Raw genomic sequence first — 24,394 nt, forward strand, 5'->3', positions numbered from 1 at the left:
TTTACGTTCAAAATATTGAAATACCCCTTTATATTCAAAATATTAGAAAACCCCCCGAATTTATAGGGGATTTTCTGATAAATTCTCAAAGTTAAGGGGGTTTTCTGATAATTCCTAAACTCTAGAGGAATTTTCTGATATTTTTAAAGTTAAAGGGGCCTTTTTATAATCATCCAAAGTTAAAGTGAGTTTTATGACATTTAGCCAATTTAAAACATAAATGGCCAAGCCAAAGATGATCTTTCAATAAAGTCCAAATATAACAAAAACCCCCTTAACTTTGGAGAATTATCAGCGAACCGTCCTAAACTTTCAAAAATATCAGAAAACCCCCTAATTTCAGGGGTTATCAGAAAACCTCTCTTTAAATTTGATGTTTGATAGGGTTTTCTGATAAAACATTTGAAAGTTGAAAAAGAGAGCTTTTGTCATAATCCCTAAACCTAGGGGGCGGTTTCCTGATATTTTCTGAAGATAAGGGGTTTTGTGATATTTACTCTTCAATATAAAAGGTTCCTCTCTCTAATTAATTGCCTAACGATCGTCAATCAAATCTCCCCTTCGGTTACCAACACGCTCTCTCTCCATTTGTTTCCGTTTGTTTCTCTCTCCCCTCCCCCACCAACGGATTTAATTGTGAATTGAGCTACAGAGAGAAGGGGACTCCCGAAAAGGCTTCCAGAGATTCCAGACGCAGAGAGAATAATAATGAATAATGATCATCACCGTCGTCGTCATCAAAACGACAGCAACAATTAAAGCGGGATCAAGAAGAAGAAGAAGAAGAAGAAGAAGATGCCGGCGGCGAAGGGGCACCCGTCCGCAGCTCACCCATCGAAGCGGCGGTGGAGGGGCAACGCCATTATAGTCCCCGCCCTCGTCTTCTTCTCCCTCCTCCTCCCCCTCGCTTTCCTCCTCGGCCTCCCCAATCGATTCCCCTCCGGTACTCTCTCCTCTCGAAACCCTAGATCTGACGCCGCATTGGCTTTGGATCTCGAGATCTCTGATTATCCTTTGTTACGGTTTGATCTGTGCAGGTTACTTCGTCGACGATCGGCCCTCGTCGGTGAGATTCTTCGCTTGGTTTTCGTTTCCGACGCATTTTGACGCAGATTGATTTGATTTGATTTGTGTGTGCGTGTGCGTGTGTGTTTCTGTTTTCATGTAGGAGGCGAGCTTAGCGAATTTTGAGCGGGAGGATGCTGATCATGAGGTGCCGGAGGTTATTTTTTTTTATTGCTATTTTTGTTGGATTGGAGAGTTGACTCCTGCCTGGTGACATTTGATGTAGAAAGTTACTTACTTTTATTTGTTTATTTTGGGTAATGTTGTACAAAATAGTAGCTTTCTGATTTAGTTTTAGGTTTGACTAGTGAGCGTGTCCAAGAGGCTTGTTGACGAATAGGGGATTTATTTATTGGATAGGGATTGTTCATGCTTTAGTGCCATAAATGAACTATTAGGTGAAGGATCAGGATCAAAGAAACTGTGGAAAACCTTCAGGTTTCTGTTGCCATTTTTTACAGTTAAACTGGGTGTTCATTGTTGATAATTGGGAGGGTGATAAGACTAACCTGGAAAGACTAGAGTAGGCCTAAGAACTTGGTTGATATAGTTAAGTAACTTAAGTTAAAGGAGTTAGATGACGCATAACGGAATGAATGAAAGAACGGGGTTCATGTAGCCGATCCCTAGTATTTTGGATATACTTTATTGGTTGTTGTTGTTACCTCGTACAATTTAGTGGAAGTAGTGCACAGATCTTCTACTTTGCTGGGAGCTCTTACACCTTGTAAACAAGATGAAGACGTGTAGGCCTTTGTACTGGATGGACGCATTAGACCTATAGTTTGATGGAATTGTGTAATGTTTGTATTCCCAATCCATGAGCAGCATTAGACACGTCAAGTCTCTAAGATCTAATTGAATAATGGATCCTTTTCTTTTCTTCTTCAGTTCTATCCTTCTTTTCTTTCTACTTGTACAACAGTGACTGGCTGGAACGATTTGTTCATCCTAGCAGTGACGTTTCCATAAAAAATTTCTAGGGAGGACAAATTTTCAAAACCAACATCTTTCACATTTAATCCCAAAAAAGACCCATTTTGAAGTTATTTGCAAAAACCGACTTGGTTTCAGCCTTAACGCTGAAACCAGGTTGGTTTTTGTAAAAAGGAGTCCGAAACTTCACGGGAGTTGAACTCCCGTGAAATTTAGCAGCTTTGCTAAACTTTACGGGAGTTCAACTCCCGTGAAGTTTCGCAAGTTTTTTTTCAAAAACCGACCTGGTTTCAGCGCCAAGGCTGAAACCAGGTCGGTTTTTGAAAATACTGTTGAAATGGGTCTTTTTTGGGATTAAATGTGGAAAGATGTTGGTTTTGAAAATTTGTCCTTTCTAGGGTTGATGTACGACAAGTATCTATTTATCCAACTTAAAATATCATATTGTAAAATAATATTCTAATTTAAATGGGCTAAAATTCAAATGCGATTCAAGTTCGTACGAGTTGGGGTGCAAATATATGTAAATCATGGGGGCAAAGTGTAAATTTAGAAGGCTTAATAATGCAGTTTTACATATTATAGGGTGCAACTGCACCCCTAGGCATGTATATAAATCTGTCCCTGCATCCCAGTGTTCCTTTTACCAAAATACCTTTTCCCAGACCATGGTCAATTAACGGAACGTTACATCATTGCTTCTGTGTGAAAGAGACTTAGCATCAAGTAAATAGTATTTGAATGAAGACAGTTGATCTATAGCACTTACACTAGATGTGAGTATAAGACAACGAATACCCATTGGTTTCATCATCCTATAGTTAGCATTTGGAAATCCGATTACATAATCCTCAGCTATAGTCTTTTGTTACTGGTGATATATTTTCAGATAGCACTTACACTAGATGTGAGTATGAGACAACGAATAACCATTGGTTTCATCATCCTATAGTTAGCATTTGGAAATCCGATTACATAATCCTCAGCTATAGTCTTTTGTTACTGGTGATAAATTTTCAGATTTTAAGTGCATGTAATTCGATTTTGTCTTTCTCCTTTTTTCTTCTTTTCATTCTTTGTTATTTTTCTTTCTTTTTCTGATTAAAATATGATAAAATTTGTTTTGTACGGAAAATTTTTTATGCATTATTGTTTGAAGCTTTTCTACATGCTTTCCACTTGTGATGCTTTATGAAATGAATTATTTATTGTCATCATTCAGTAATTTCTTTGTAAATGGATTGTATTGAGTCTGTTAATGAATTATGTAATTCTCTTTCTGTTACCATAAAACGACGTAAAGCACATAAATTGAACCTCATTAGCTCTTGCATTTCCGTGGTGTTGGGAAATTATTTTGTTTTCGGGATTCCAGAGATGGGAATGGTCTTTACATATTGATTGATTTTTCTGAATTATGCCATTCCAAACTTGTAGGATAATGCTGAAAATAAGACGACGCAAGCAGAAGTGAACTTGCACTTTGAAGCTTACAGTGAACCAACAGCTGTTGGTGCACAAACCATTTCACAACAAGCGGGTACTTTTACAGGACTACAGGATACCGCATCACACACTCAAGGTTTGCAAGTCATGTGCTGTATAGCTCTAAGTCTCAGGATGATACTGACATTCTTTTCTTTTTTATACCAAAAAGGAACTGATGATATTTTAATTCTTGTAGTCCCACCAATAGTGCAAACACAGGTCACCTTATCAGAGCCACCTCCAGCCTCAAACGTCAACGTAAGAATTTCCTTCAAAATTTTCTCAAACGCCTGCTTATGAACTAAATTAAGCCTAAGTTTCGAAATTTTCTGATTATCTAGTTATAGTGACGCTGTGGCAAGAAATTGGATAGGGGAATGATCCATTAGATATTGTCAACAAGAGTTTCTGTTATTTTCATGATTTGCATGGATGAATACTTTCCAAGGAATTAGCTTAGGCCCTGTGCCCTGCTGACATATGCTATCCTACACACTTGGTTCTTTAAGCTATTCCGAGTTATAACTTGTCAGACTTCTGGAATAACTAGGATCTTTTTGCTGATTTCAGAAGGAAGACGTGGATGAAAAGAAAAATCTTTTCGATGTTTCAATGATTGATGAAGCAAAAAAATTTTGTCAAATTGAGTTTGGCAGCTATTGCCTTTGGTCTATAGAACACAAAGAAGTAATGAAAGATTCTGTGATCAAGAGACTCAAAGATCAGCTTTTTGTGGCCAGAGCTTACTATCCAAGCATCACAAAACTTCAAGCCCAAGAACAGTTATCACATGAGCTGAAGCAGAACATTCAAGAACATGAAAAAATGCTTAGTGAAGCAATTTCAGATCCTGATCTTCCACCACTGTAAGCGTCTAAGTAATGCTAAAATGACTTTCTCTGTTTCTGACTACCCTTTTGCTTTATTTCTTTAGTTATCTTACATTTACTTTTATGATGATGACTCTTACACACTGAGTACCGTGTCCTGTCCATCATTGTTTAACACTATATGTATGGGTGGGACACTTGTGTTTGGGGAATTGAGCACCACGTGAAAAACTGGGAAACAGCTTAACACTTCTAGGATTCATTATTTATTCTTTTACTACATATTTGCACAGCTCACACGTGCAAACTCCTTTGATACCGATTCTTTTTGCTAAAAAGGGAAATTATTTACCATTAATAGAAGAAACATATTTGAGAATCATTTAGAGAAGCCTCTCGAAAATGTTACAATTGCATAGATTGAAATTTGGATTCTATAAAAATAGTTGCTGATGAAGTGCATTTATGGAGAATGTGTAGTATATAAATGAGCAAAAGACCCACACAATGCCATGGCATTTGTGTGAAAATAACAAATTTTTTTGATGCAGTTGATTTAAAAATACAATGTTTATCTAAGCAGTTAGGAAATACTAAAGCAAATAATAACTATCTTAAACTCCCTTAGAACTCCGAAGGTGTGGATGAGGACTATAATTTATATTCTAACATGTCCCCGCAGATTGAGCGTCCTTTTTATGGACCAAAACCTAGCCTCACGCAGCGGTATTAATTTTTAGAAAATCCACTTTAAATTTGCGAGCATTGGGATTTGTACCTGGGTTGCTTTGATATCATTTTAAAGTTCCTACCACTACACTAAAACTCTAAAGTTGTGGTGATGACGGAAGATTTAAACTTGTGATGCTCTGATACCATTTTAAAGTCTCTAACCATTACACAAAAACTCCAAAATTGTGGTGAGAGATTGAGGGTTATATTTTTATATTCTAACAAACTAAATACAACAATTTACACTTTATCTTAAACTACTGAAGTACAAAGTTAAAAATAATTTGGTTGAGTATTTTGTGTCCACAGGTGATCTTGGACGTGGAAGTGTTTAAAAGTAAATGGGTGTAGAACTTTAGTTTTATTAACAAAAAAAAAAACCATTTTTATAGGTGTATGATTACACAATTAAATAGGGATAAAACTTTAGGCTTATAGGTTGAAAGTCCATCTATGATGTCACAACATCAGTGCAATGTTAACAATGTGTGAGGTGCAATGTGGGATGTAAAATCAGTTTACGGGCACATGCGCAATGCGCAATGTGACGCGCGTGCCGGAGTGAAGCGAGGTGTACTACACAGAATTTTTCAGGATATACAAACATGCATAAAGAAAGTTGAGGTCATGAAACTCACATAAAAAAGATGTCAATGACTCAAAATAAATAATATAAATTACCAAAGTCATAAATACAGTCGTAGTCATAATACTAACACACTCGAACAGTTCATTAATATCAATGAAAATTAAGTAGTCTACTGAAACAAAGTAAATAAGTAGCAATATAATAGTCTAATGACTCTAATCGTCCTCCTCAACATCATCATCATCCCCTTCAAAGGGAATATCCTCCTTAGTTTCCTCTTCTTCGTTAAACTCTTCTTTATCTTCTGACTTTGAAATCGGTTCCCTCCTCGATGATGAACCACCACCACTCAAAGATTCCCGCTCCCTACTTGTCGACCTTAAATATCTAGTATCATCCTCTTTAACTCCCATTGCATCTCCTACAACACCAAATGTAAGGGCATCCTTGCCCTCGACCAAGTCATTTCTGCATTATCACATTCATCCAAATTTCCCAGCAACCACTCGTTGCTTTCATCTTATATTAGACAACTTGATCGGTTCAATGACATCTCTACAATCAAATTACTCTTTCAAAGCTTGGTTATACTTGCAGTATACAAGATCTTGCAACCTTTTATGATTTAATTTATTCCTCTTTTTGCTGTGTATCTGTGTATCTATAGTTCATACAAAGTAGTTAATTCAATATACTATATCTTTAAAAGGAATGAATTAATTTTGTTATATTAAAAGAAACTTAACATACTTGCTCAAAAGTACTCTAATTTCTTTCACAATCTGAGGAGCTACAAGTCAAGCTAAGGACTCTTACAACAAGTTTTTGTAACTCTAGAGCTGATGCACTGTAAGACTCCCACCAACCAGCTGTTAATATAGATTACTAGATAGTGTTAGCAGTGTATTTTTATTTCCTATCGAACATATAGTAAACTGAGGAATAGATTATTGATATTTACCTGGAGATTTCTTTTTTCAGTTTCTCTTGGCTATCTCCATACCAAAAAGACCCACGGTATTTCTGTATATCTCTAGCTGTTTGTCAACCTTGCTTTACTCATTAATGGGCACCATCTTCTCAATGACTTGATAAAGGCCTTTCATAACCTCATCATTCCCTTGTATATTAGGGTGATTATAGAAAAATACAGGATTAAGGTAATATTCTGTAGCGTACAAAGGCTGATGAAGCTGATCTCGCCCCCTCTTATCAATGATCTCAAAACAAGTGCATATTTTGTTGCATCATCATTAAAGGCTCTTACAATAGCCTTATTCGATATATTCAAGGCCTCATAAGTATAACCCATAGCAGGCCTCTTCTCACTGTCAACAAGCTTCAAAATACGGACTAGAGAAGCTGTGAGCTTAATAATACAAACAGTATTGTTCCAGAAAGAAGGCAAGTTAGGCCCAAAATTTCCCACGGATTTTAACATAATTCTGAATGACCAAAGTCGTGCTGCATTAAAGGGAATGCTAGCTTGACACTACCAACGAGCAATGTCTTTGTGCACTTTAGCTATAGCATCTTTGTTGAGGCTTTCATCAATATATGTTTGCCTCAACTTACGTCTTCTATCATCCTTAGCGACCTTACTGGTTCAAAGGTGAGAAATGCATCCATCGGTCCCTTCCTCTTTGTTGAAGATCCCACTCTATTCAAGCCCAAACTTCCCCTTCCTCTTGCTATTATGGAAGATGATCTGTGAATAAAGGCCAATGGACCATTCCCCTTGTCTCTAGTTGCTTGTAGTTGTTCCTCTTCAAGCTCCTCATCTTTATCGATCTCTACCATATTTTCATCTCCAAGCTCCGGAAGGTAATCATCCATAGCCTGTTGTCTTCTAGAGCTTGATTCATGAATGAAAGTGTCTTTCCATACTCTCTTTCCTTTCTTCATACTCCTTTAGCTCTTCAACTACATCGGGAGGGGCTTTTTGACAAAGGAAAATATTTTTGCGTTTCCTCTTTGTCCCAATAAGATGCTCATTTTGTCTTGATATACTGCCATTTGTAATCTTATTACAAAAGATGCATTTGTGCTTGTTGGCATTTCCTTCGTCCACAAGTGAAATGTATTTCCACGTAGGATTCTGTCTTCTCCCACTATCGGTCGATGAAAACATACCTAATTACCTACACAAAAACACATAAATTAACAACTATGCTACGTAAATTAACAACTATGCTACGTAAGTACATAGACTTGGGGAATCACATTTCTACTTTAATTTTCATTATTTCATAATCACACAAATTATACATAATCATATTAGTGTATTGCATCACTAACAATTACATCACTAACAATTACATTGCTAATTTGCTATTTACATGTTACAAAAGGAAAATCGGCTATGACGGCTAGTAGCAACAATATTCATGAGTCTCAAAACAATGTTAAATGAACAATATGGTAACAAATATCTAATAATCAACCAAATCTTAGTGACTCACCGATTGTTACTGTAGCAACAACAATACTTTTACTGTAGCATAAACAGTAAGCAGCCAGTTCAAAAGAAAAAGGAAAAAAAGAAAAAGAAAAAGAAAATAACTATAATACAATATAGTATAGTATAATATAATAAGCATGTTGATAATACCTCTATATTAATTACATTTAATATATTATGTTAGATATTATATTAACACCTTCTCAAACTCAAAACCAAAACACCTAAAAGGTGTTTTGAAATAAGTGTTGTGTTTTTGGTTTGATTGATGATGATTTAGCTCAAAAAACACCATGGTTTCCAAACACATGTTTTTTATTTTTGGCAAAAACATAATGGAAACAAGTAGAATACCATGATATCCAAACGAAGCCTTAAGTATTTGATTCAAAATATACATCGAATGCATAACAATATAGGAAAACTAATGTATAGAAAATTGTATTACATTAGAGTAATTTACACTGTATACTATATTTGTATGGAACCCAGTTCGTTCCTTGCGTGGGACGGGTACAGGATCAGGGTACGCCACTCAGTAGGAACCGAGTACAAGGGGGTAGGCTTGTACGGTAATCTAGGGAACATGGTATGTTTTAGGTTCGCTTATTAAATGTAGGAATTGGTGGTTAAGGCTTTACAAGAGTCAAAATAAACAAATATGCTAGTTGTATCAGTAATGGTTAAAGAAACTTGAGAGTCATATTGCAATTAACGTATGCATACTTTACTTAAAAAAAAAAAATTAACTGCTTGAATTCCAATCAGGTTGATGGAGTTGGTAAATTGGGTCATGTCCCACCGCGAATTGGGGAACCAGGATCGTGGTTTGCTATAGCGTTCCACATTCCCAACCTTTATGTTGCATACTAAAATGTTGAAGTACAAAGTGAATTAAGAATTAATTAGAGGAGTATTTCCAAAAGAAAAATGATTATGGAAAGATGAGGTTTTAAAGATAGATGAAGGTAAAACTTTGGGTTTATAGGAGGAAAATCCTTTTTGGAAGTGTGTGAGTTTAAAAATAAATGGACGCAAGCCTTCGGATTTATAAATAAAAAATCATCCACAATCAGTGATGCCACGTCATTATTGTGAAAAAATAAATAAAAAAAAATAAAAAAATGGTTTAAATGTTTAGTTTAAAAATTCACATCTCACTACATATAATAAGTTGCTAGAATACAAACTGAATTTAAAAATAATTTGGTAAGTATTTTGATCTAGGAGTGACTTTGGAAGTGAGTGTTCAAAAGTAAATGAGGATAAAAGTTTGAAACCTTGTTTAAAGTAGATATGTTTTAAAAACTAGGGTAAAACCTTAGGTGAAGTATTTTGGGTCAAAGAGCGATTTGGATGCAGGCAGATTAAAAATAAATGGGAGTAAGACTAGAAAAAGAGCTACTTTAAAAATTAATGAGGGTAAACATTTGAATTTATAGGCAAAGAAAAAAAACTATACATCATTTTATTATTATAATTGTTTTATTAAAGCTCATTTAGTAATTTGGTCCTAAAAAGACATTTTTCAAGCTCGTGGGCTTTAAAATAAATTAGTTTACAAGTTATGTTTATATTAAAAAACACCCTTTATTTAATTTCTAAAAACTAATATTCTGGTGCACTCGATGCGTGCATGAGACTAAACATGGGGTTGACTTGTCAAGATAAATTAATACTTTCTTAGATCTTGTTTTATTTTCTAAGCGTCCCTTGAATCAAAGTGATGCATAAGATTGGATTAAAAAATGTCTTGACTGATCAGAATATCTAGACTACCTTAATATGTCAAATAAAGTAGGTGATCCATTATTAAAAGAGATTGTTTAAAAAGTATAATTTCACAAAAAACGATCTATCGCAAAAGCAACATTCTTTTGCAATTTATAAGTAAAAATTAAAAGAGGTAAAAAAAAAGCTCTACTCGAGAAATAATCATTTCTTCAATACTGGTCTTCGCCGTCGGTTTCTATGTAGCTTACGGTGGCTGCTGCTTCTTTGACAGATGCCATGACGTTCTTCTTGCTTGCTTCTTCAAATTAATTTGCCTTTCTAATTTTTTAAAATTTCTTTTATATTTGTTTTCAAGTTTCTCAAATTTGATGATCGGATGTGGACAGTTGCTTGCATGGTTTGATTATGTACAGAGTATGCTAGTGGAACTCGCTCATATGGTTAGTAACTGTCGTGTCAATGATTGTGGATGTGTAGAGGGCCACTATTTTAAAAAACATCCGCCTAGTCCGCTTAGGCGTACGCCTAAGCCTAGGCGATATCTAGACCGCCTAACTAGCGCCTAGCGTCTAGGCGGTATTTTGACTGTCCACATAGATTTTACGAGCGTTTAGGGGAGCATTGTCTGCTTACGTGGATTGCACCCTGTAGGCATTGATTGTGATTTTATGTGTCGTAATCTACACATCCTCCAAACTCCATTAACCTCCAAATATGAACACCTTCACTATCTCCTCCGACCTTCAGCAAAACCTCATCGACCACCACTTAAATGAAGAAAGAAAAAAATGCCTAGAAACCGCTTAGGCATCCGCCTAGGCGACTAAGCGCTGGGCACCAAGTCTGACGCCTAGAAGCGCCCAACGTTTAATGTAACATTGGTAGAGGCACCGTTTGCCATTTGAATCGTGCGAATAACAATTGTTACTGATTTATTATTCTTCAATTTATTCAAAATTTCCAATATTGTCCCTTTCACAATAAACAAGGAATTTTAAGATATGAGTCATATGACGTTTAAGAGTTGTAAGTTATGGGACATTGGTGGATTTTTTAGAAAACTGTGACACTTAACGGTATAATACCAAAAAGTTGGACATAAAGGCAAGCTTTCTTTTAATAATAGTAATAGATATGTGGTCTGCACAAGTCCCGGATTTTTTATTACACTAGGTTTTATACACGTGCAATGCATGTAGTTAGATACCATGATTAATTATTTTTGGCTTATTTCCTACCTAAAATTTGTTCCTCAGTTCCATTTTAATAGTTTGTGTTGACTTTTGTGTCTAAACTTTAACATTGCGATTATTTAATTTCTTTGATGTTTGTTTAAATGAGCTATACCTAATTTAAAATTTCATGTTGGTATTTGAATTGATAGAAAACAAATATAATATGAAGCTAATTTGAATTTTCATATTATTTGGACTGACATAAACCCAAGTTTTATTTGAGAAAGTATAGTGTTGCAAAAGTAAAAAATATTAAAACAGTGTTATACAAGGAATGTGAATATTTAAAACTAATAAGGCAAAATAATTAGTTAAAAGTATGCTGAAATGATACAAAAGAGAATATAAAGTTTGTTCCTAATCATTGATAGACTATATAAAAAAAATTATGAATTAAAGATTAATGCTAACTCTAATATACTTTCATATGATAAAAGCATTTGCATGAGCTTATAAAAATACTGAAAAAACCTTATGAAACTCCTTTCTAAAGATTCCTAAATTCCATCAAAATAATTAAACTATTCTGTAAAATATTCAGAAAATATTATCTTTTATTCATTCTGTTTTATTTTTTTATTTAGCTAAGATCAATCATTCATCACCTTTATCTTTTTTTCGGGTAATTCTAGAGTAGTGTCTTCATCATCTAATCGATTGTAACATCAGACTAGAGTTGTATTTTTTGTGCTGTTATCTTTCTTGGGCTCGTTAATCTTTTATCATGCCGTTTAACTTCACAAAGAAGTTAAATGTATTTCCGATGCTCAACACAAATTTCTTGAAATACATAATTTAAGTTTTTTTATTTCAATGAGAATAAATATTTATTTTATATATATGAAATTCTTTGTGTTCCTAATTTATTACTTAAATAAGATTAGGAGCTACTTTTTTTTCTATAATTAATTCTTCTGATGTGCATCTAATAAGAGTTTCTGTTATGTTAATAATATTACATTTGTTCTATCCCTATCATTTTTCACAAAGATCTAAACTAAATACCTATATTTTTATTAACAATTTGCCTTAGATTATAATATTAATATTTAATTTCTATAGTATTTGAAGAACAAAGTATAAATTTATGAATGCTTACTAATTTTTTTTATATCTTTCATGCATAATTCTTCTTTGATTAGGATAAAATTATTAAATTATTCTTCAATATAACTCAGTTGATGCTTCTTTAATAGACATGCCTTATGTCAATACCAATTCAAATGATTCATGGACGTTTTCTGAATTTTAGATTTATTTCCGTCACTTTCCCATTTACAATGAAAATAACTTGATTTTTTTGAAGGATATCTCTGAACATTCTGATAGTTTCTCCATACGTAATTCATTGTATTCTTTTATCCTATAAATATTATTAACATCAGAGATTAATGTGTCTAAATTAAAATCAATTAATGCTGAGCTATTATATTATAGTCTTTTATAATTTTTATGGATTTAAACATCTATCAATTAATGTTACTAATGGGTTTTATTGCTCCAACTTATTAGTAAAATTTTATGTAGTTGCTTTAATTTATATGGTGACGATAATTTTTAAGCTATAATATTTAATTTTTATTCCTTAACTGGATATTTGAAGTTTGGTGGACATCAACTTAAGTTGATAGGAGTTTTACTCTCTCTCTCTTTATATATACTAATGAAAGAATACCTAACAGTTACACTTTTCTTTGCCAAGTTTTAAAATTTTAGTCTTTTTTTGTGGTTTTGAACTTTGAGGATGTGATTTGTAATTTTTAAACTTTGGGATCATTTAAAAAAATACTTTTAAGTTTGGTAGTTGTAATTTTAATATTTCACGTGTCGGTGGTAATTTTTAAATGTCATGATATTTCTTACAACTCTGAACTTTTGAGGCTATTTTTTGTAATTATTAAAATTATAGATTAATTTTTAAAAAATTTAAATTTCAACGGTCTACCAATAGTTTTTAGATTTGATGTGCACTGGTTATAAATTTTAAAAATTTAGAGCTTTTTTACAATTTTTAAATTTTGAAATAGTTTTTTCTACAACTTTTGTAACTTTGAGGTTAATTTCGGTAAATTTAAAATTTGTAGGTGCATGAGGGTAATCTCTTGAATTCATCTTTTGTTGTTTGTAAATTTAAATTTTTTTAAAATTTTAGGATTGTTTTTTATAATTTAAACTTTTGAGGGTGTTTCTATAATTTTTAGGACATTGAGAGTGTTAATCAAAAATTTTAAATTCTTCAAAGGCTACTGTTAATTTCTTAATTTCATGTTTGTTGTTTTAAGTTTTGAAATGTCTGAAATTTTCAAGTGCATTATAGTAATCCCTTGAATTCATCTATGTTGTTTGTAAGTTTTGAAAGTTTAGAATTTTCGGTGCTTGTTTGTAATTTGAACTTTTGAGGGTGTTTCTATAATTTTAAGATATTGAGATGTTAACCGTAAATTTTAAATTCTTCACAAACTGCTGTTAATTTCTTAATTTCATGTTTGTTGTTTTAAGTTTTTAGACGTCGTGATAGTTTTAATAATTTTAAACTTTTTGGGGTATTTTGTGTAAATTTTAAACAATCTAGGTTTTTTACAATACTTTATATATTATAGTACGTTAGCTACGTATAATTTATTTATCTTAACAAACTAATACTATAAAGATGTTTTATATATTTTATTAATATTTTTTTTAAAATTTTTAAGTTATAGATAGTTCACATAGGATTAGGATAGGATATAATTATGATTAAGATAGATTAAGATATAAATGAAATATTTAAAATAGAGAAGGGTAATATTGATCATAGAAAGATTTTCCCGAACTCGTGTTTTTAAAGAGTATGAAAAAAATATGTGCGATGAAGGCGGGAATTGAACCTTGTAACTTATGCTAGCCAATACTTTGCAGCTAGACACTCTAACCAATTGAGGGGATAAGGTTTAAGAAAATTTGGCAAAGCAATGTAATAATATACAAAAGGTTTACTATAGCTAAGAACTGTTCATTTCCTTTTATCTGTAGTATACAGTATAATGTATGATCTCTGCCCTTGTGAGTTAAGAAGTATATTTAGGTAAAGTACAATGATGAATTGTGAACATTATCACATGTCAGACTTCGGAGGTACTAATGTGCCAACGAGAAGATAAGTTTATAGTCTGAGTTTAAAAAAAAATTACGTTAGAGTTACGTCCAATAAAATGTTTCTATATATTTCAAGGTCATACAATTCTTTCTCTAGACTAATCATTTCTTGTGGTTTTGCCAAATACTTCTAAATTAGCTTGAAGAGTTTGTTGTAATTTTGACTTAGGCTTATAAAGAGTAGTGTATACACAACATGTATGTGCATACACATTTCTCTAAGTTTTTCTGTGATTAAGTATCATGTATCTGTGTCATGTTTCATACTTCACCTTCATGTCTTATTCTGAAAGCCCCGACTCTTGTCTATTAACTGGATTTTTTATCTTCATACCCAATTTTGTGGCCATAGACATAAATCTCGTGTCACGGCTTGGCCATACCATAGCAGGAGTTGAAATTATTCTCAAATTGAATTTTTTCCTATATTTAGCATATTAATTATCTATGAGGGCTACACATTAGTCTCTGAAAGAATCTTGAAGCATAACTTTGACTTTGTATATACGACCAACAGATAAGATGATATGTTTCTATAGGGGAATAATTCCCATTTGAGGCATAGATAAGCCAAAAGATTACATTAAACGCCATGTTTAAAGTACTGCTAGAAGATTTATGAACCAAAAAGCAGGAGTCCCTTTTTTACACAGTCAACATTTCCTGTTATAATATCATACTAGAAGACCCTGTAACATTTGTCGACATGTACATGTGGTTTCTCTTTAACATGGAAAGAGAATGCCTGTAATAGGAACCCTCAAAGTCCATACATGAATTCACAGATGTGCAAGTATTTATTTGTCAACAAGTACATATTAATATATTTTAATTGTCTTCTATGAGCAGGCATTTTTATCTTAAAGAATATTTGAGCTTTTCTTTTGCTTAGAGAGCAATTGGAAATTATCAATCATAATAAAAAAGGGTATAATATGCTAGCACTTTGCATAATTTAGGAAAATAAGGGGCGCAAAAGTCTGAGTGTGAAAACAAGCGTCTGACATTCATGGTCAAACCAATATTTAGATAGAAGAAGTGTTCTTCCCCGTCATAGCAAAGCCAGCCTAATTTCATGAATTTCATGAGAAATAAAAACCTTAAGTTCGAGCAAGATAAAATTCCTATTCTGTTTCTATATCTTTTATATATCTATACTTGTCATTAATCTTGCCGACATATTGATTGAAAGTCAAACTTATGTATTGCGTCCAAAAGATCAGAATTCCAGATATATCAGATATCCCTATTCCTACTCTCAGAACTAGTAAGTCAAGTAGTGTTTTAAATATCGGCCAATAAACCGATATTATCGGCAATTTATTGGTTTCGGGGGCCTTTCGTTATGATAAGTTTTGATTTTAAACTGGTTATCTTTTTTGGATGTTTATCGGCGATAATGCGGCCATAAAGTGAGTTATCGGTCGAGATTGTCGGCTCAAAATATCGAAATTATTGGCCTTTGGTTTGGGTTTGAGTTTGCTCTTTGGATGTTTAAGAATTATAAAGTATTTGTTGCTTTTGAAACTTGGTTGTTTGGTGACTATCTTATGTTTGTTTATGAATATTGACATGGCTCATAGCTATTAAATCTCAACTTAGTAAGTTAGTGTATAATCTCGTGATTACACAATAATTATGTTAATGATTCTTCATTCTTTATGTTATCTTGCTTGTATGTTATTCTATTTTTACTAACTATGCACTCAAATGGTTTCATCGTGCAATCAAGAAGCAAGTTTCTACCATTGGTTAGTGATCCTAAACATGATTATTTACATTTTGGTACGTTTATATTTCATTAAGTATGGTTAGATTATATTTTAGGATATTATAATATGTGTATACACTATCTGGTAATATCACTCGGATAAGTACTACTTATCCCCGATATCCGCTATCCGATATGGATTTTGACCCTCCGATAAATCCGTGATAACCGATATTTAAAACCTTGCTCAATAGAAAACCTACTAGGAATCCTTTATTTGTTGAACATTTCCCAGGGTACCACGGGTAGATAAGCAGTTACCGAGTTTGTTTATTTTTATTTAATCTCGATTTTTCTAACTAAAACTTGATACTTTTATTCTGTTTTGTAGATCTGTAATGTTTCTTCTTTCCGTGGCCATTAACTAGAAAATTAAAATTATTAAATTGTCCGTACATGTATATAAAAACATAAAGTAGAAGGTGCTGTAATAGCTAGAGATATCATTAAAGCTGGTGTAGCAGCACCGGCATAGGGATGCCTAGTACTTGTGACATTTCAGGAGAAGATCAGAATATATGATAAATAAGCCTAAATGGACCTTTCAGGAGAAAGATCAGAGTATATGATAATTGATAAATAAGCCTAAATGGACTCTCGGCCAAAATTATTACCTTATTTGAATAATAAGGGTTTTTGTTGCATTATTTTTATGGAAATATAGGATGAAGAAAAAGCGTAAACATAATCAAAACGCGAAAAGTAAATGGCAAGAAATGTTTGAGAGACTCTATTCTCTGCTTCTTATAAGGGGAAACAAAAAGTTCAAACCTACTTCCCTTTTGTGGTCTTTAAAGGTTATTAGAACACTAATCTTGTTAGATATGGATATGCACATGATCTCTCGAGGCTTGTACATCTCTTCACTGCTCTCCTTTATATGTAGTTCTGATGATTAATTCTCTTTTGAGTAGTTTTAATATATCTCTCTGAAGGGGTATTTGCACCCACTTCCCCTGTGTGCAGTGTCGAAAAGAAGAGGCATTGTGCATGGTTTACAGGCTTTAATCTATTTTTGTCACTGCTATCCTTAAGATCTTTTGTGGAGGATAATTATTTATTTTATGAGTTTGTTTATGAAGAAATATTAACTCCCTGTCAACTTCCTGTCAGTGTCATGAGAAAGATCGAGAAGATGGATCAGGCAATTGCTAGAGCTAAGTCATGCACTGTTGATTGCAGTAACATTGACAAGAAACTTAGGCAGCTTCTTGATCTCACTGAGGATGAATCTCATTTCCATATGAAACAGAGTGCCTTCTTGTATCAACTTGGTGTACAGACCATTCCCAAAAGTATCCATTGCTTGTCCATGAGGTTGACAGTAGAATATTTCAGATCTCAATCAGTGGATCCTGACTTTGATGGCGAAAAATTTCACAGCCCAAATTTCAGGCACTATGTTATCTTCTCCAGGAACCTATTAGCATCTAGTGTTACCATTAATTCAACAGTGATGAGTTCAGAGGTATTATGTTCTATTTAGTGCTTTTCTTGTATTCACTACATTATGTCTTTTGTGTACTGATGCCTCATTCCATGTATATTTCAGGAAACTGAAAAGTTGGTTTTCCATCTGCTAACTGATGTGGAGAACTACTATGCTATGAAACTCTGGTTTTCCAGAAATTCTTATAGTAAAGCAACCGTTAATGTCCTTAACTTTGATGAACTTTACAATACCAATGACCCATATAATACAGGAGCTCAAATGACACTACCAGAGGAATTCCGTGTTTCCATTCACAACACTGAGCAACAATCTTCTGAGCAGATAAGAACAGAATACATATCTGTCTTTGGCCACTCACACTTTCTTCTTTCTGACATATTTAAGAATCTGAAGAAAGTAGTGGTTTTGGATGATGATGTGGTTGTTCAGCAAGATTTGTCATCTTTGTGGAGCCTTGATTTGCGAGGTAAAGTCATTGGTGCTGTTGAATTCTGTGGGGTGAGACTGTGGCAGCTGAAAACTTATTTGGGTAAAAACAATTATAATGCTGATTCTTGTGCCTGGATGTCTGGATTGAGTATAGTTGATTTGGAAACTTGGAGGCAGCACAATGTTACAGGAATCTACCAGCAGGTCAACCATAAGGTTAGTAGTATATTTACGTGAATGATTTCTTTCTTTTTAATTTATAAACAAGTACATCTTTCCACACACCAGAAAAAATGGATTCTGTCTGAGGAACTGACCCCTCAAGTTCTTTGGTAAATAATTAGAGACTAAAATCATTCTTGTCCGAAAAAGTTGGCAGCATTAAAAAACAACATGGCCTAATCTTGGCACTTCAAGCGTAATCAACCTCCTCAGGCTACACTTGTTCATTCCCTTTTTAATTTTGCAACCATTTTTAACTTTTAAGTAGCATTTTGTAACCTTTTCTGTACACAATTTTACCAGCCTTCCCATTCATTCCTTTCATTACTTTTTTTTCTTGGAAGTCAATTAACCTGCCTTTTTTAGCAACATGTACTTATTTAATCATCTGAGCAGAATTACGAATAATCATTTACCCTATAGTCCCCATCCAATAGGGATGTCAAATGGGTGGTTTTGGGTGGGTCATAAATGAGTGGACACATTTATGCCTGTTTATGACCCATCGAGATTTGCTAAATGGGTAACCCCTCATCCACCCATTTATTAAATGGGTGGTCCAATATCCCATTTAATTACCATACTTTTGTATATATAAAACTTTTAGGGGTCTATTTGCAAAGTTTTGGGGGCCTACTTGCAAAGTTTTGGGGGCTTTCTGCATACTTTCAGGGGGCTTTCTACAAACCTTTTTTTTCAAGTGGGCTGTTTTGCAAAGTTTCAGGGGGCTGTTTGTAAACTTTGAGGTGGCTATTTCCAAAGTTTCAAATAGAGCAAATATTCCCATGTAGAATTTAAATAAGTCCAAAGAACAACGAGAAATCCACCCTAAGATGCAATTTTATCAAAGAGCAGATTGGTGCCAATAGAATGTGCTCTCAAGTTCTCATATACATATACATATACATATATAAAGACTTTCATATCGCCATATACAATCATAACATCTTTAAGATAAAATACTATAAATACTGTCACTGAAGTAACATTTCAAGGAATCATACACTTATTACAAGAAATATTTTCATGAACTAGCTCAAATGGCAAACCGCAATATGAAGAAATCATACACTTATCACGATAATTTTTTTTCATGAACTAGCTCATCTACAAAGGTGCAAGGCCAGAAATAAACAACACCAGGTTGCTTTTGAAGCAATCATACACTTGTCACATGAAAAAAAATTCAATACCCAAACAAGCTCAAATTGCAACGGAACAAGACCAGAAATAAATGACACCCATGATAGAAAATTAATAGAAAGAGGATTCAAACCTTTGAGTTTGATTATCAACAAAAATTTCATATTAGATTACATCTAAATTCTTCCATTTGGTAGCCGCCTAATCCAATATTAAACTATTTTCTTATAACATGATACAATGACCAACAACACAAAAAACATGAAGGCAACATGAAATCCAAAAGCACAGACAAAGCATACTATGAACATCTCAATGATTCCTGAAGAAAATTAAACTTCCAAAGATACGTGAAGACATCAAACTTACAGGATAAACACTATCGAGGAAATAAATGGTGATTGGTCAATCAAACCCTCATTGGTCAATCAAAACCTCTTTTTCTGAGCACGAGCAGTAGAGATTGAGCAATGAGAAGGAGAAAAGAGTCTTCTCAAAGTTGTCATGATTGCGAAAAGCACATAAGGAGAATACATTTGCACCAATGCTACAATATCACCAATATTAGCTAGAAATTATCAAATACCAAAGGTGTGGTAAATAATGTGAAACAAAAATATGAATTTTATAACTCAACAGAGAAAATTAGTGTGAGTTATAATGTAAATATAGGTTTAAGTCTCATAAGTGATAGACCAAAGAATAATAAACTAGGAATGATCTTTTGGGAAAGATCATCATAATAATAAATTTAACATGTTGCCACTGCTCAAACTATCTAAACAAAGGTAATAACTAAATCTGCATTCAAAACACACTTACCAAGATCAGATAAATTCATTCCAAGATAATAACTAAAGCAAGAAAAATAACTATTTAATATCAAATAAAAAATTGGAATTAAATGAGACAAGTTTCGTATATGTTACATTACTACTTAAAAAAAGCCCAAATCATCAAAATTATGCAGGAGTTAATGTGTGGAGTCATGCAACCAGATGTATTTACTTAGAGCTAAAATTTACAAACATTTGCATGACAAGCTAATATAAACCAAATTACTCACACTATGCAATTGGAATTAAAAGTCTTGTCATTATTAATGTGTAGAGTCATTCAAAATGTACTTTGACAAAGATACTTATGGAAGACAAACATTTAGTAAGCATCTTAATAAAAATAGAAAAGTTTGATCATTATTAATCAGAACAATATAAGCCTCTATTGCTCCATTTGGGCAAGACAAACAAGCTATCCAAACATAACATTGAGGAATGATTATCTTCATAAGACATCAAGAAACAACATAAGTAGAATATTTTTTAATGATTAAACTTTTTATAACTTAAGCTCCTTAATGATTCATTCAATAATAATAGTCTGAGCAATACACAAATTCAATAATAATACTTTTGAAGAATCCAGTGGCATTTTCCAAGATGTGACGTTGCTGAATAAAAGCAAAAACCTAATCATGGCTAACAATATCATTCCATAGTATCCACAGATCAACTACTATAATACATAAGATCTTATTCTTGTTACATCAAACAAAATTGTCGTTCATAAAAATAATTGTGAACTTAGAAATAAAGGTTAGGGTTTATACCCTCCGATTAGGGAAATCGATGTCGAGGACGAGGTCAGAGAGATGAATTTGTTAGGGTTTCAACAGTAGCTCCATCCAAAGCGTCGAAGAGATCAATGGAGTTGGGTTTGAGGAGGATCATCGGTAGGATCTACATTTGGATCGTGAAGAAAGACAACAATGATCGTGATATAGAGAAAACTAGGGTTTTTGTATTAGAATCACATGAACGAGAGCTTAAAAATTTGGGGAATTTTAAGTTGGTTTAGTTTATAGTTAGGTCATGAGCGGGCCTGTTGTGTCATGGCGTGCACATGCCTGCCTATCTAACAAAATCGATGACGAAGGTGAGGTTAGAGATGAATCTCTAGGGATTTAGTAATAGCTCCATACAAAGCGTTGGAGAGATTGCTAGAGAAATCGATGGAGTCGGGATTGAGGAGGATTGCCAAAGAGATAAATTGGAGCTCGGTAGGATCTAGATGTGGATCGAGAAGAAAAACGGTAGTGATTGCGAGATAGAAAGGACTAGGGTTTTGGATTATAATTATGTGAGAGAGAGAGATGAGATTTTTACGTTGGGTTATGGGCAGGCATAAGCTGCCCATCTAAGGAAATCGACGTCGAGGGCAAGGTCAAAGATGAATCTGTAGGATTTTAGATACAAATCCATCCATAGCATCAAAGAGATTGATAAAGTTAGGTTTGAGGAGGATCACCAAAGAGAAAATTACGGTTTGGTAGGATTTAGATTTGGATCGGGAAAAAAGGCAACAGTAATCGTGAGATAGAGAAAACTAGGGGTTTGGATTAGGGTAGAGAGAGAGAGTTGAGATTTTTGAGAATTTTTGAGTTGGGTTAGTTTGTGTGGGTCATGGCCGGGCATAGACCCGCCCATCTAATCTATTTTTCTTTACAGGAACATTACCCACCCATTTAGCACCCATTTAGTTAAATGAGTGGGTTTGGATGGGTCTTGTATTGGGCGGATCTGGGTGGGTTGTTAGGTTTAGGCCAGAATTGACACCATTATTATCCAACTTTAGAAGCTTGTTGTCTTAGCAACCAAATTTCTTTGTTGATTTAGTATCTCTCACTTATAGGATAATGGCTAATATATTTTATTTTTAGAGAAATTACTTATGAATATACTTCGATCTTTGGTTAATCTTAAGAAAATATACTCTGGGATGTTCTGAACCTCTGTTGCACGGGTAGGGTTGCATGTATCGATACAGTTATAGTATATATATATATATATATATATATATAAAATAATTTATATGAGATTGATATTGTTTTTCATTCACATACAATGAGAACTTAATCTTCTTTTGTTAAGTATATTATAAATTGGAAAATCACTCGTTTTTGGACCAGATAACTAAACAATCTTTTAAAACCAAACTTCTAAACTGGTACTTGACCGAAATGAACTTGAGTCGTGTCGAATTGCAAAAAGTGGACGTTAGTGTAAGATTATGTCCAAGAGGTGCGTGATGAATGTTTTAAACTAGAACATGGATTATATAATTGAATACATGTCTAAATAAATATATGCATATATTCAAGGACTGTCGAGTCGGATACACATACAAGAAGTGTCGGACACAGTTAGAGGAGCCCATATGAGGTGTCAGCAATGTTTGAAAAAGCTTTTTTGAAACTCGCTTAAAAACTTTATAGGGCAAAACGCTTTGAAACTCAAGAGTGAAACTATTTATCCATTGAAGCCTACGCCTCATCGCTTAAAGCATAATCGAAGCGTGCGCTTCGCACTTCATAAAGCGCTTTTCTTTTGAAGTGCATGCATTAGGCAGGACAAAAAGATATAAGAGGATATTAGACTAACATTAAAATGCCCCTATGTATTTTCAATATGAACATGTGGGTGTAAATAAAATATATATGTTATGTATGTAGCGTAGTTTATTGTGATTCATTTCTACATTTCTATACTTCACATGTTTTACTCTTATTTATTAATCTGGACATGAATGTATATATTTGTAAATTATTACACCAGTATATATTATATGTTCATAATTTTTATAAATTTAAAATTAAAATACCTGAACTCGTGAAACTTACACCTCACACTTTGAAGCTTACGTCTCGCTTCATCAAAGGGTTTAGCGCTTCGCTTTGCGCTTTCGCTCTTTTAAACATTGAGTGTTAGGGTAACTTAGTTATGAACTCATGAGCTTAGAACCATTATAAAAAATTCTTAATATACTATCCCATGCCTATAACTCATTAACTACCTGTTTAATGAGAAAGTGTGATCCAAGTTGAATCTGCACTTCGTCACATTTCTAACATTTTTTTTTATTGTTTACATTATAAAGTTTAATAGCTATTCTCTGGCAGTTGCAGAGCATGACAGAATCATCATGGAGAAGTGCAGTACTTCCAGCAAGCTTACTTGTATTTCAAAATCTAATCCATCCCATTGATGAATCCTGGGTTCTATCAGGGCTTGGTCACAATTATGGAGTTAGTAGTTCTGCTTTGCATGAAGCTATGGTATTGCATTATAATGGTAATATGAAACCATGGATGGAGTTAGGTATACCAAAATACAAATGGCACTGGAAGAAATACCTTACAGAAAATGAGCATTATATGGATGAATGTAATGTCAATCCCTAAGTTCTGTCGCTGAAGTTTTGTGAAAAGATAAATTTTATGCGCAAGCAGAGATACATCATACAATGGGCAGGAAAATAGCTGAAGAATTGGATGAGAAAGAGAGCTCAGAGGAATTACGAAAAAAGCTGCAGAACCCTAAAATTTTTTCATCGTGAAAAGGAGGTGGCACTTCATTTTGATTCAATCAGATGTTTGGAGTTGTGCAAGAGACCTCCGAAGATAATTATGTAAATTTGCGTTGCAAGAAACGTGAAGGTTGGCACTTCAAATTTGAATTGGTGTCTCACAGTCTCAGATTGATATAGGTCGATTATTTATTTGTTTATTCTTTTTGACCTTTTTCTTGTGTCCTTTATTATTTTGTTAACAATGGCAAGGGTACACTAATTTTTTTATTTTCTCAATTTTGTTATTAAATGGTGAACTTTAAATACCACTAGAAATTTGCAAGGTGGTTATGGTGATTTGAGAGGTCAATTGTATAGTCTTATAAGAATGGTGACAATTTGAGAGGTCAATTTGTGCAGATAGTTTTATCCTTTTTGTTATTATGATCTCTTCTTCTTTCTTTGTTTTCTTTCATCAGTTGAGATGAGATTACCTTTCACCTGGTGGAATCGAATTGAGCGGAATCTTGGCGGAATTGAATAGAATTAAATATTTAGGTGTTAATATTTACATTGGTTTATAATCTTCGAAGTAACGTTCAATTTGAAATTTAATTCAAAGTTTCTCAAACGCTAAAATGTATTTGTGATTGACTTTGTTTCGCATTTACATAAAATGTGGATTATTTCGTTGAAGTGTTAATCTGTTTTATCGAAGAATTCGATTTTTGATGGTTTTTATATGACATCTAAATTTATTCCTTTATTATCAAGATGTATAAATTTGTAATTTGAATATCTGATGAAAACTTTGATTCAGGGTT

General features: G+C 33.4%; 1 protein-coding gene across 2 annotated transcripts; it reads left to right on the forward strand.

The window, feature by feature from the left end:
• LOC109843957 (probable galacturonosyltransferase 7) lies at positions 554-23,981 on the forward strand. Of its 2 annotated transcripts, none has more exons than XM_020412954.1 (9): positions 554-943; positions 1,038-1,066; positions 1,169-1,222; positions 3,439-3,583; positions 3,686-3,747; positions 4,060-4,355; positions 17,090-17,444; positions 17,529-18,074; positions 23,182-23,981. In XM_020412954.1, exons 1-9 carry the CDS (start codon positions 796-798, stop codon positions 23,461-23,463), a joined length of 1,917 nt encoding a protein of 638 aa, XP_020268543.1. In that variant the 5' UTR covers positions 554-795; the 3' UTR covers positions 23,464-23,981. The 2 variants fall into 2 exon arrangements, with proteins under 2 accessions (XP_020268543.1, XP_020268544.1); XM_020412955.1 differs by having other exon boundaries at positions 1,169-1,213.

Source organism: Asparagus officinalis, chromosome 5 (genome assembly GCF_001876935.1).
Source record: "Asparagus officinalis chromosome 5, Aspof.V1, whole genome shotgun sequence".
NCBI lineage: Eukaryota > Viridiplantae > Streptophyta > Magnoliopsida > Asparagales > Asparagaceae > Asparagus > Asparagus officinalis.

Coding starts and splice junctions, on each gene's coding strand:
- LOC109843957 (XM_020412954.1), top strand. CDS start 796: ATGCCGGCGGCGAAGGGGCACCCGTCCGCAGCTCACCCATCGAAGCGG. Junction 944..1,037: donor CCCCAATCGATTCCCCTCCG/GTACTCTCTCCT, acceptor TGATCTGTGCAG/GTTACTTCGTCGACGATCGG. Junction 3,748..4,059: donor CTCCAGCCTCAAACGTCAAC/GTAAGAATTTCC, acceptor TGCTGATTTCAG/AAGGAAGACGTGGATGAAAA.